The following is a 14,428-nucleotide window of genomic DNA, read 5'->3' as shown; positions in this document are numbered from 1 at the left end:
GAGCAGAGGGCTTTCCCAGAAGGGCAGTGAGCCAAGGTGGGAGCCAGGAGCACTGCTGCACAGCAGTGTGCTGTGTGCTCAGGCTCCTGGGTTTCCTGGGCACACTGGCCCTCACCTGAGAACAGAGACTCACCACATATCTTAGCAGCTGATGCGAGCAGAATTCCCACTCTGTGCTAAGCTCCATCAGGAGGGGCTCACACACTAGGAGCGCCCGTGCTTGCTGTATCTGGGAGCACCAGGGCTGCTACTTCAGAAAGCCTAGAAGCATACTCAGCACAGTAACTCAAAACTAACTCATGGTCTAGATTAGGTAAAAACTACTGAATCCCCCAAAAATGTAAGACAAGCATAAACAGGTAGAAGGATGTTGTAAGAAAAATCTGCCCTGAATTAGGTCTAATTAAAATATGACTAATTATCTGTACTGAAATTGTTGACTGACCACAAAAATGACACTTAAGAAAATTCTGACTCAATTGTAACCAGGCACCGTCTGCCAGTCAGACTCTGAGGTCTCGGAAATCTCTGAAGCGCTCTAGTTGGAGTAAAGCACTCATAAAATGTGCTTTTGAAGCACATTCCTGTCCCAGAGCTGATCATAAGAATATTCTCCCTTGGGGCGCCTGGGTGGCTCAGTCAGTTAAGCATCTGACTTCAGCTCAGGCCATGATCTCGCAGTTCATGAGTTCGGGCCCTGGGTCAGGCTCTGTCTGTGCTGACAGCTAGCTCAGAGCCTGGAGCCTGCTTCAGATTCTGTGTTTCCCTCTCTCTCTGACCCTTCCCTGATCGTACTGTCTCTCTTTCTCTCTCTGTCTCTCCCAAAAAAAAAAAAAAAGACATTAAAAAAATAAAAGTAAAAAAAAAGAATATCGTCCCTTATAATCTCCAGGGAAGGTTGGAATTACTGCCCAAGGACCTTCTACGAGGAAATCAGCTGTTACTACACTGTTCTGCTGGACTGGCACCATCCTTCCTGAACAAGAATTTGACCCACTTGAATTGAAACTAGGTCTCAGGGTTCTTTGGGTGAAGTTTCTCCTCTGGGTTAGGGGAAGGCCTAAAGTGCTCTGAAGTAACTTTTAAATTCATATAATCTGACAGCAGAGGCACTTACTTCATTTCATCTCTGTGGTGAGAAGATAGTTTCCCCTAACCTCTTCCTGTGACAAAGAGCTTTTATATAAAAGCATGAAAGCACCCATGCACATGCGCACACACACTTACACATATGCTGGTATACTTGTTTTACAGACAAGAAAACTGAAGAGAAGTTCCTAAGATCATTCAGCTATTTATTAGTAAAAATGGATAGAAATAAATTCCTCAAATTCTTAATTTGGTACTTTCTCCCAAATATTATATACCACTACAATTACAAAACCTAAATTTATTATCATTCTTCAAAATTTCATTATAAATGAGAATTTTCTTAATCTCTCCCAAATCCCTCCATCTTCTGTCCCATGACTTTGTCCTTTTCTTCACTAGACCTTCACATTTTCAGTTTCTAAAATGTATAGGGGCACATGGGTGGCTCACTTGATTGAGCATCCTGCTCTTGATTTCAACTCAGATTATGATCTCTTGGTTCATGAGATCAAGCCACTCTTTAGGCTCTGCGCTGATACCATGGAGCCTGCTTAGGATTCTTTTGTCTCTCCCTCTCTCTTTCTCTCTCAATATAAATAAACTTAAAAAAATATGTAGATAAAAAACTTTTTCAGTGGGACTTTCATATTATGTCTATATTACGTACACAAAGTAGAAATTACAACCTCGTTAAAAGAATCCCCAAAACAGGGGTGCCTGGGTGGTTCAGTTGGTTAAGCATCTGACTCTTGGTTTCAGTTCAAGTCATATTCCCATGACTTCATGGGTTCTAACCCTATGCTGGGTTCTCTGCTGACAATGCAGAGCCTGCTTGGGATTCTCCTTCTCACCCCTCTCTGTGCCCCTCCCCCACTTATGGTGCCTCTTTCTCAAAATAAATAAAACTTAAAAAAAAAAAAATCCCAGGGCACCTGGGTGGCCCAGTCAGTGGAGCATCCGACTTTGGCTCAGGTCATGATCTTACTGTTCCTGAGTTCAAGTCCCGCGTCGGGCTCTGTGCTAACAGCATAGAGCCTAGAGCCTGTTTCCGATTCTGTGTCTCCCTCTCTCCCTCTGCCCCTCTCCCACTTGTGCTCTGTCTTTGTCTCTCTCTAAAATAAATAAATATTTTTTTTAAATCCTGAAAATCAAGATAGTACATTCCTTTGAATATCATTTGGAAAAACTGATAACACTAAAGAAACAAGATAACAACAGAATACAGATCCTGTTGCAAATGTTAAGACAGAGGCATAACTTAATTGTGTTACATAGGAAGTTTTGTTCCCTTTTTCAATTTTTTTAAACACTTACTCATTTTTCAGAGACACAGAGAGTTAGAATGTGAGTGGGGGAAGGGCAGAGAGAGGGAGACAGAATCCAAAGCAGGCTCCAGGCTTTGAGCTGACAGCAAAGAGCCCAATGCAGGGATTGAACTCACAGAGAGATCATGAGCTGAGCCAGAGTTTGACACTTAACCGACTGAGCCACCCAAGTGTCCCTTCTGTTCTTTTAAATGTTCTGTTAGGTTTCTTTTGGCTACTATGAAGGAGATATTTTTAGGCAGCTGCCTGTGTTCCCAGGTAGGAGGGCCACACAAAGGCCTGCTTGCTTACTACTAATTCAACATACCACCACAGGAGCCCCTGCTGTGGTGTGAGCCAGGCACAGTGAGGATGGACACTGGGAGTGGGGACTGTCATCCTGCATGAAGACACTTTTAACCAGGGCCAGTTCAGTTCGATTCGGCATACATTCGCCGAGCTCCCACTTACCCCGGGTACCAGGGAAACAAAGATGAATATCCTGCAGATGCTTTAAGTAATGTGAAGGAAAAAAGATATATAAGCATATAACGTCAGGATCATGTAGTGAGTGGAGAGACTTAAGCACTGAGGAAGCACAAGAGTGATGTCTGGCTAATGGGGAAATGAAGACAAGGACGACACTATGTCTCTAGGCTTTTAAAGCCTCACAAAGCTATAAGCTTCAGTAGTTCTGATTATGACCAATAACTAGGCTTACATATTTCAAAATCAAGAAGGGATGGTGTAGGTTAAGACAGTTACCATCACCATGCTGAATTTTGGACTTAGTTTTTTCCTTCCCTGCCACTCTTCTTTTTCTTTTATTTTCTTTTCTTTGCCATGGTTTTAAGGCACTGTTTCCTGTATTTCAACTTGGCATGAGGCCTCCATCGTTGGTGGAGAACATATATGCTTAAAAGCATTATTTTACAGTTTAAAATGAAAACTTTTCACTAGCTGGCTAAGACGAATTGGCCTGACAAAAGCCCAGGGCTCTAAAAGATACATAAACAATATTACAATAGGTAACTGTATTTCTCAACCCAGCTTACATAACTGAGACTCTTATTTCACTCAAGAATCCCTCTTCTGTGCTTATTACTCAGCAGTCCACTGGAATAAAATATTATATGTCTGGGTTGTTTTAACATAGAGACAATGCACATTTTTCTCACCAATATGGCTTGAAAGAGGGTATGAAACCATTTCTGGCTTTTTACCCAACAACTAAGAAACCTTTGTTAGGACAAAGAAACACCAAGATCTGTGGCCTTGACTGCTGGCTTTTGATACCTGGATATTTTTTACTTAAAGAAATAAGGAAATGCTTGTTTTAATTTCTTATTCTTTTTTCTTCTGATAGAATTAAGGATAAAATTGACATGTTAAATTTGCATGTAATATTTTTAATATAACAAATGAATAAAATTACATACGTATGTTATAAAGACAATTTAAACCTACCCTTTAATTTATGAAAAAGAACAGTAACAACATTGTTACACTTATCTATGCAACAGGTAACCATTCTCTTGAATTTCATTTTAAACATTTTTTTTTACCAATTTTACCAATATGTATACATTTAGTTTTGCTTCTTTTTGAGCTTGATAAAATAATATTAAGTTGTATGTAGTGTTCTAGAACTTTTTTCTTTCACTGTTACTAATATTCAGTCATTCTGTTGCATGTTGCTATAGTTCATTTACTTTACTGCTATAAAACATTCCAATATAAATATACTAAATTTTACTGATCCATTTTACTGCTGATGGAAATCTAAGTTGTTTCAATGTTTGCTATTATTGATAATGTTGTTATGTACATGTGTCCAATTTCACCTGTGTACAAATGCAAAAGGATTTCTAGATAAATGGTGAGGTGGGGGAGAGGACAGGTCAAGTTATGGGGAAGATGAGACCCTACTTCATAATACTAAGTTTTTCTCCAAGTTAGTTATTACTCTAATTTTTTAGTTAATTTACACTTTTACCAGTAGTGTACAAACATTCCCACTGATTCACATTCATAGATACTTGGCATTGTTAGACTTTGTAGTTTTTGCCAATCTAGTGAGTGAATGGTATCCTATTGTGATCTTTATCTGCACTTCCCTAATTAATGATGAGTTTGAACATCTTTTCATGTTTAATTGACATTTGTGTTTCTTCTGAAATATCTTTTCATGTCCTTTGCCCTTTTTTCTTTTCTTTCTTTCTTTCTTTCTTTTTTTTTTTTTTTTTTTTTGGTTTCAGTAGCTCTTTATATACCCTAGGAACTAATGTTTTGGTAGTTTCCTTCTTTCTAAATTTCTTAATTTAGTATTTGAGTATTTCAGTATTTTTTAGTTTTACTGTCTTTTCACTTTTTTAATAGAAGTTCTTTATTTTTTCTAAGCTCAAAGTTATAAAGGGGCATTTGTTTTTATTTATTTCATTTTTTATTATTTTTTTAAAATGTTTATTTATTTTTTAGAGAGAAACTATGAGCAGGGGAGGGGCAGAGAGAGAGAGAGTGACACAGAATCTAAAGCAGGCTCTAGGCTTCAAGTCGTCAGCACAGAGCATGACATGGGGTTTGAACTCACAGACCATGAGCTCATGACCTGAGTTTGAAGTCAGATGCTTAACTGACTGAGCCATCCAGGCACCCCAGAAGTTCTTTATTTTAATGCAATCATGGTTTTCCATCTTTTACTTTAGTTAGGACTTTGGGGTCTTGTTCCACAAATACTTCTCTGTTTAGGTGTTGTAAAGACACAGTCCTATATAATTTTTGAGAAGCTATTGTCAGTTTGGTTGGGAGGAGGAGAAGAAATTTTTTCTCTCCCCACATGGAAAACCCATGTCCTAGCACCAATTACTGAAGGCCTATCTTTCAGATCTGTCACCAAATGTTTCTTGCTTTAGTTTATGAACATTGACTAAACATTTACCTCTGTGGCTCTTGCGAAGTTACCATGTCTGAGCTTCAGTATCTCCATTTATAAAAAAAGGATGCCTCACAAGATTGGGAGGAAAGTTAAATTAGATAACTATACTGCTGTGTAAATGTACAGTATAACATACATTAGGAAGGAGGTAGGAAAACTATGGTACACAGATTAGTCTCAGGCTCTACTGTAATTTCATCCATCTAGAGTCAGCACAGGACTTATTTGGGAGATTTTGAAACATGGCTGCAAATAAGTTGATGTTCCTTAGACTGAGGTGTAGTGTCTCCTGGTTTCGGGTAGGTCACAGTGACTGGTCAATCAGTACAGTATGGCTGGAGTGATGCTATGTGATTTCTGAGACAGGTCAGAAAATGTAACATGGTTTCCAGGGAGTTTGTGGAAACACCCTTGTTGGAGTCCTGAGTCTCCATGAAACAAGTCCTCCTACCCTGATGCTGCCATGCTACGAGAAGGCCCAAATTAGGCCACACGTAGGTGCCCTGACATCACACGAGGTGAGAGATGTCTGATTAGCCTCCATAGGCTTCAGCCTCAGTCACCACTTCCTTTTTCCATGCAAGACCACAAGCCAGAGCTACCCAACTGATTGATTCCTTTCTGAATTCCTGATCCACAGAAACTGTGATAGAAAATAAAATGCTATTTTTAGGCGGTAAGTTTTGAAGTAATACGTTACATATCCATAGATAACTAGAAGGCTTATTGAACACAGATTTTACACAAAGAACTGTGAATAGTGATTCATATTTCTTTTTTTTTTTTTTTAAGATTTTATTTTTTAAGTAATCTCTACACCCAGTGTGGGGCTTGAACTCAGAAACATGAGACCAAGAGTTGCATGCTCCACTGACTGAGCCAGACAGCTGCCCCTAATTTCATATTTCTATTTATTAATCCTAAGTGAAGAATAACATGAGAGCTAAAGTAACATTTTATATCAAACCAAAGGTATTATATTTGATTATTGTCTACATTGGTGGTATCTTGAGACCTCAATATTATCCAGAGTACCCTCATTTTAGTAGGTTATGCTTGAAATTGCTGATTTCATATACATTTAATAACCTATTATCCAGCTTAATGAAGGCTTTATGTGTGACATCATGCTTGCCCTATTTTACTTACAACATTAGAGAGAAAAGTAAATAGATATACTTAAGTTTGTCGTTTAGGTATGAATGGGATGAAATTTACCATTTATTAAAGTGTCCAATGCTAGCAGAAAACTCATATTGATACTTTTAGATTTTAAAAGATACTGCCTATATACTGAGTAATATATAGAATTGTCAAATTGCCATGTTGTATACCTGAAAGTAACTGAACACTGTATGTTAACTATATTGGAATTAAAATACAATAGGGGCACCTGGTGGCTCAGTTGGTTGAGCGTCAACCTCGATTTTGGCTCAAGTGGGGATCCAAGGGTGGTGGGATTAAGCCCTGTGTCGACTCCATGCTGAGCACTGAGCCTGATTGGGATTCGCTCTCTCTTTCTTTCCCCCCTCCCTCTGCCCCTCTCCTACACTCATGCTCTCTCAAAAAAACAGAATACAATAAAAAAAATACTGCCTAAATAAACACAACTATTTGTCAGAGAAGGTATTTAAAGGTAACTAAATTCACTGAATAAGCTCCAGGGCATAAAAAACCAAAAATAGTTTTTTTTTATTATTCTGATCTAGCCTTAACAGAGTGTAAAAGGTCCTATAAATGGTCAACTAACAACTAACATGTATGGGAATAATTCTCTTTTGGTAAAAAGGAAAACTTATGGAAACAACTCTAAAACTGCTGTAAATTATTACAATAAAATTATAACAATAAAACCAGCCCAAACAAATGAACTAATATGATGAACAAACTGGGGTCTGCCTGGTATAGTATACTATACTATACCATACTGGCAGCAGTTTGTTCCCAAATTTACTAGGATCAGATCCCAATAAAAGTGTAGCAAAGAAATCTAAAGTGACAAACCTTCCATATTTCGAGAACATTCATAAATATCAGAGAAAAACATTAGACACGACATAAAACATTAAGATTGCAATACTTTGAGATTAGAAAACTCTCAAAGGAAAACTTAGAAGTCAGAATGAAAACAGAATTAATAAAAGAAAATTTGATATTCTGGGAAAAGGTTCTAAAATACATTATCTTATACAGGAATTATCTTATAAAGGAATTAGATGGGGAGGATGAAATAAAATAAAAGAAGGGCACCTGGGTGGCTCAGTCAAGTGTCCAACTTTGGCTTGCTTCAGGCCATGATCTTGTGGTTTGTGGGTTCAAGCCCCGCATAGGGCTCTGTGCTTACAGCTCAGGGCCTGAAGCCTGTTTCGGATTCTGTGTCTCCCTCTTTCTCTGCATCTCCCCTCCTCATGCTCTGTCTCTCTCTCAAAAATAAATGAACATTAAAATATTTTAAAAAAAGAAATAAAGGAGACTGTAAGGGCCATGATTTGAATCACACAGAGTGATAACTGAGGTCAAAAGAAGAGAACAATGTAACTAATAAAAAATAATCATAAAGTTATTACAATTTACTTTAGTTTTATAGTGCTAAAGATGAACAGTTATGGGGGTACCTGGGTGGCTCAGTTGATTAAGCATCTGACTCTTGATTTTAGCTCAGTTCATGCTCTCATGGTTAGGGAGCTTGAGCCCCATATTGGGCTCTGAACTGACAGGGCAGAGCCTGCTTGAGACTCTCTTTCTCCTCTCTCTCTTTCTGCTTTCTCTCTCTTTCCAAATTAATAAATAAACTTAAAAAAAAGATGAACAGTTATGAACCACATAGATGAATATAAATTACAGGGTAAACAGTGCCTATCTGACATGAGAGAAGAGACAGCATGTACATCTTAAATGTCTAAATACAGTCTTGATTACATATTCTTTAGTAAGTTAAAACGTGAACTAAAACTGCTTTCTTATTTCAACTCTTGTCATAATTTGCTAAAAGGAAGAAAAGTTTTGATATTTTGCATAAATAAACATGCAAAATAAAACAAAAATGTCTAGGATTATAAAACAGTAGTTGTTCTCCAAAAAAAATTGCTGAGTGTCATTAAAATAAAAATTCTAAGTGAAGACATGATGATGAAAATGCTAAGAAGCAAATCAACATTGGTGATGAAAATATCAAAAGCACTCAAGGTAGACCTATCTAAAACATTCATTATCTAATTTGTGTGAATCCTGAAAAATGTAAGGATGACAGAGAAGAATGACTATGATGTGCAGCAAGGACAGTATGTCCTTAATATCATGGACAAAACCACATTGTATTTACAGATAAACAATTCAATTCCATTTGTAGTTGATTGATCTAATATAAACCCTGCAAGGTTTAGAAAACTCAAAGAGGTTTTTACATCGAACCATTATGTTCATGACAGTTAAAAATCCTTAGATTTATAGATGTATACTTTTTTACACTTGGTCTTTAGTGTTAAGTGAATGTAATGAGCAACTCAACATAATCCTATGTAGTGTAACAATATGTAACACTATGCTGTGCCCATTACTATAATAATTAGAACTAAAATCTAGAAATTTTCAAATACCTTTTTTTTAAGTTTATTTACTTTGAGAGAGAGAACACAAGCAGGAGAGGAACAGAGAGAGAGGGAGATAGAGGGAGAATTTCAAGCAAGCTCCACACTGTCAGTGCAGAGTCTGATGAGGGCTTGGACTCAGGAACCTGAAATCATGAAAACATGAACTGAGATGAAATCAAGAGTCAGATGTTTGACTGGGCCATCCAAGCGTCCTCAAATACTTTTTATTGTTGGACAAAGATTTTTACTTTTTTATTGTAGATTTTGTTTTCCTTTTAAAAGGGTTTATAACATCATTTACCTGTAAATGAACAATTCTGAGAAATATATCTTCTCTCATGCTCATCTCGATATCAAAACGAGAAAGTCTTTTGTCTGCTTCTGTACTTGCTGCCCGCACTTCTTTGTCAGAGGAGACATGCTGGGGAAAGTCTAACATGGTTCGTTCCACTGTCAACAGAGGACAAGACCATAAGGATTCATGCAGTCAGTATCCCTACCTAGACAAATGATTATCCCAATATAAGTTTTTCATTTTATACTTTCTGTAAAGTTTCCTAAGGCTATCAGGAGACAGCATCTAATGCAGGACTTTGCTGTTACGTGGCATTATTAAGAACAAGTAAGGGTATAAACTGAGCACTTAACAGAGTAATGTTTAGGGTGTCATTTATTAAGTGGGAATGCTAAAGGATAAAGACTTAGTTCTCATACTAACACATTTTATAGTCTGGGTGTGGGACGGGGAACAGTGCATGAAAAGATAAAGAACAATACAGGACAGAACAGCTTAGTTGTCAAATGAATGGGATAGTAACTCAAAGACAGCAGTATTAGGACTGGAACACTATGTAACGCCTATGAAGAAGGCTGGACCTTAGGGTGGGCAGTGTAAGAGGAAGACCTCAGGAGAGGATTGGAGAAGTAGAGACTACAGGCATCGAGACTGGCAGAGACAGAGGATGCTTTAGAAGAAAGCAGACCAATGTAGTTGGGGGTAAGGGAGTTTGTTTAAAATAGAAATTCCTAACCTTTACTATAGAGTCCTTAGAGAATCTAGTCAAAGTTATGGTTCCCCGCCCCCATGGAAATGTTCATACAAGTATAAAGTGTTCCATACAATTTTAGAAGATTTCCAGAACTCTCAGTGGACACATTCAGTGAATAGTTAAATATGGAGACTATTCCTGTTAAATGACGGTGGTAATGATCTACTCTAATCTTCACATATTAAAATTCTTTCTTGGGTTTTCATAAATTAATATTTTGACTTTCATTGGGCAAAAATCTGATGTCAGTGAAATAACCCATACTACAGAAAAAAATCAGTATGGTTTATTTATTTTTTAAGTTTTTATTTATTAATTTAGTTTTAAAAAGTTTAAAATGTTTATTTAATTTTGAAAGAGAGACAGAGAGACAGAGCATGAACAGGGGAGGGGCAGAAGAGATGGAGACCCAGAATCTGAAGCAGGCTCCAGGTTGTGAGCTGTCAGCACAGAGCCCAATGCAGGGCTTAAATTCATGAACCATGAGATTATGACCTGAGCTGAAGCTGGATGCTTAACCACCTGAGCCACCCAGGTGTCTCTTTATTTTTGAGAGAGAGACAGTGACAGAAAGAGAGCAGGGGAAGGTCAGAGACAGACAGAGACAAAGAGAGAGAGAGAGTGCGAGAGAGAGAGAGAGAGAGAGAGAGAGAGAGAGAGAGAGAGAGAGAGAGAGAGAGAGGGAGGGAGGATGAATCCCAAGCAGGCTCCGCGATGACAGTGAGGAACTTGACAGAGGGCTGTAACCCATAAACCATGAGATAGCGACCTGGGCCGAAATCAAAAGTCACATACTTTATCAATTGAGCCACCCAGGTGACCCAAAATGAGTACGGTTTATAGGGACAGTTGTGGCTATACTGTGAGGATGAATACATTTTTATTAGCTTTAGTACTTTGAAGGTATTGTAAACAGGTGAAACTTCCACATGTGATATACGGTAGTCAGAACTATCCTTTCCCTACCAAGAAACTGTCCATTTAAACAAGCTACTCCACTTGTACCAGTTCTCTTAAAACACAAAGCTGTAAAAAAAAAAAAAAATCACTTCAAATATCTGAGTAAATTCATAACATGTGGCTTAAAAAATCTTGTTAATAATTATCCTTTAAGGATTTAATATATACTTTTTATATTCTTTGATTAAAGCACAAAACAGAATTAAAATTTCATGCATACAGCACCTGTTTAAGTGATAGAATTAACTATATAGTTACAATTTGTTTACTTTTTAAAATTAGGTCAAGAAGATATTAACAAAAATCAAAATTGTTCAAGAACTAAAATGAGCAGAACAAAATGCAAAAGCCTAAAACTGGAAACCTATTCTTAAGCAAACAATAATACTAAAAACCATTTCTTTCCTTACTTTGCCACAAAGACCTGAACCAGAATTATGCTCTCACTGCCAAAGTATAAACAATATTGGACACTAGATAAATGAGGTTTTAACATGCAGAGGGCAGAATGAACTCTGAGAACATATACAGATAAGAGAAAGTTGGTCTTTAAAAATCTACTCCGAAACTCAAAAATTTTTATGATTAAATTACAAAGGTAAATTTATGGGAGAGCAAGGACTTCTGAAAACTAAAAATATAATTAAAAGATATATTATTAGGGGGGCTCCTAGGTGGCTCAGTTGGTTAAATGTCTAACTTTGGCTCAGGTCATGATCTCGCAGTTTCTGAGTTTGAGCCCCACATTGGGTTCTGTGCTGACAGCTCAGAGTCTGGAGCCTGCTTTGCATCCTGTGTCTCCCCCTCTCTCTCTCCTTCCCTTACTTGTATTCCGTCTCTCTCTGTCTAAAAAATAATAAAAACATTTTTTAAAAAGGTGTATTATTAGAAGAGAAGAAGAATTTAAGACAATTTTTAAAAAGATTTTTCCCCCATTGATTTTTGTATTTGTTAAATGCATAAGTCACTGGGTTGGCACACCATCTTGGCCATATGCGACTGAAGAAATGAGTCTCTAAACCAAGGACAAACCACATACAGGGAGGGAGATGTACAAAATATCACCCTCTGGGAAAACTCTGCCAAATGGGGACCAACTCCATCCCTTTGATTTTGACTAACAAGATCCATCAGGTCTTTTTTATTCAGTAGTTTAAACTTAAGACTTTTAGCCAGATTGAGTGGCTATTAATGAGAGTGAAGCAGCTCGTAGTAAAAAAGGCAGAAACTGAAACAGAAAAGAAGAGGTAAGAGAGTCCCTGTTAAGGTGGGACATAGGTAGGGAATTCTTGGTGTTGAGGGGTTGATGAGGGTAAAGTGATGACGAGGTCACTAGGACTGTGTAGGATTCTGGATAACATTCCAAATTCCAGAATACATACAAATGTTTATGATCCCATTCTACAGATAACCTATGTTCTTACAAAGCCTGGAGAGCCAAGGTTGTTTAGCCATAATTATACCACAGAATATGTCTAATCCTTAGAGGCAACTGGAGTGAATCTCCATTCCTTTTAACTCAAAGGGCCTAACAGTTATATTATAGAAATAGTATGTTTTAAGTATAGGATAATGGAAAATAGAGAAAAGCATTAAGAGTAAATTTTTAAATATCAAGTGTAAACTCAATACCCAAGAAATTAGCTACTGCTGAAATTTGTGTATTTTCTTCTGGTTTTATTCTCTCTAATTTTTTCTACATTAATAAATGCTGTTCCTCAACAAGATCATGACTACACAATGTTGCAGAGCCTGAGAGTATCATTATGTGGCCCTTCTATCTGCTGGTCGGCACCCAGGAGCTGTTTTCAAGGTTCTGCTATGACAGAGAACCTGTTTATACATACATTTATACATAATTTTTCCTGTATTTGATTATTTATTAGGTTAAATGACTACATGTGGAATTCTTGGGCTAGGGTATGAGCTTCTTAAGAGTTTTGATGTATTAGTCAAAATACTCTCCAGAATGCAGTTGTAATGAGATTGTATGTTTTGTAGTCACTGCCAACATACGAAAACATTTTAATCTTACTTAATTGAATTCTAAGCAATTAGTTAATCACTATGGAAAAATCAATGTCTTGTAAAACTGGAAAATGGACTGCCAACACAGAAAGCATAAAATGGTTTATGATGCCTACAGAATGAAGTATCGACGGGCTTCTGCATCCTACTCACCGATATACTTCATTTCCACATCTGCCAGTGCCTGCAAACAGTTCTCATAAGTGACTTCCTCGATGCCAAGCATTCCAATAGCGTCGTACACCTGTTTGGTCTGCACAATGAGCTCCTCAGTTCTTGTTTTAATTTGCTCTGGTGAAAGATCCCATCTTAAGACATTTCTGCCAGCTACAGTATAGGAAGACATTGCCTGAAGAGGAGATATCATTTCTCTTCCTAAAGTCATTCTGAATAAAATCCTGGAACCACCAACTCTAAAAAGAATCAGAAAAAAAAAAAAATTAGGCATGTGTTGATCCAAAGTCAATATACAAATGTATAGTGCCTAATTAAATTAAGAACTTTTTAATGAAATTGATCAAGTCTCCTGTAGGTGAACATATAAGCACAAAATTAAATGCATTTGTATTTTTTCCCCTTGAATGTAGAGTTAATGAAAGTAGTATTTATCAAACATTGAATTGGTTATGTACGTAAAACATGTTGAGAAATGAAGTTAGGTGTCAAAGACTTAATAATTGCCCTTTATAAATTAAACCAGTAATCTTTCTTATATAAATGTTTTTCCTGTGCTGGGGTGCCTGGCTGCTCAGTAAAAGAACATGTAACTCTTCATCCTGCAGTTGTAAGTTCAAGCCCCATGTTGGTGTAGAGATTACTTAAAAAAAACAAATCTTAAAAAAAAAAATTAGCGGTGCCTGGTGGCTCAGTCAGTTAAGCGTCCAACTTCAGCTCAGGTCATGATCTCACGGTTTGTGGGTCTGAGCCCCATATCGGGCTCTGTGCTGACAAGTTCGGAGCCTGGGGCCTACTTTGGATTCTGTCTATCCCTCTCTCTGCCCCTCACCCACTCACACTCTTTCACTCTCTCTCTCAAATGAATAAGTGTTAAAAAATTTTAGTTACTAAAAAATTAAAATTTAAATAAAAAAACATCTACCTAAAACTACCTATAACTATACAGACTCAAAAAATATTTTGGGATTCAGCAAGGAAGCATTTTCTTTTATAAAAACTTTTTTAATTTATTTTTGAGAGACAGAGAAGACAGAGTGAGCAGGGGAGGGTCAGAGAAAGAGGGAGACACAGAATCCGAAGCAGGCTCCAGGCTCTGAGCTGTCAGCACAGAGCCTGATGCAGGGCTCAAACCCACGAACCGCGAGATCATGACCTGAGCCGAAGCCAGACGCTTAACCGACTGAGCCACCCAAGTGACCCAAGGAAACATTTTCAAAATGCTCTTTTTATAATGAACAGCAACATAAAAAATTTTTTTAAACCAAAGTTTCATGTAAATCAACTACAGCAATT

The 14,428-nt window shown here is 37.4% G+C and overlaps 1 protein-coding gene across 4 annotated transcripts in view; it reads right to left on the bottom strand.

The window, feature by feature from the left end:
* The window catches only part of NLN (neurolysin), a 98,096-nt gene that overhangs the window by 43,866 nt on the left and 39,802 nt on the right, over positions 1-14,428 (bottom strand). For all 4 annotated transcript variants that reach the window (XM_029942338.1, XM_029942339.1, XM_029942341.1 and 1 more), the window contains 2 exons: positions 13,112-13,371; positions 9,223-9,371 (listed from right to left, as the gene is read on the bottom strand). In XM_029942338.1, the coding sequence (XP_029798198.1) occupies positions 9,223-9,371; positions 13,112-13,371 (409 nt within the window). The remainder of the gene's footprint in view (positions 1-9,222; positions 9,372-13,111; positions 13,372-14,428) is intronic.

This window comes from Suricata suricatta, chromosome 6 (genome assembly GCF_006229205.1).
Source record: "Suricata suricatta isolate VVHF042 chromosome 6, meerkat_22Aug2017_6uvM2_HiC, whole genome shotgun sequence".
NCBI lineage: Eukaryota > Metazoa > Chordata > Mammalia > Carnivora > Herpestidae > Suricata > Suricata suricatta.
The sequence above is the reverse complement of the archived record's forward strand: the minus strand, read 5'-3'. Positions and strand labels throughout refer to the sequence as shown.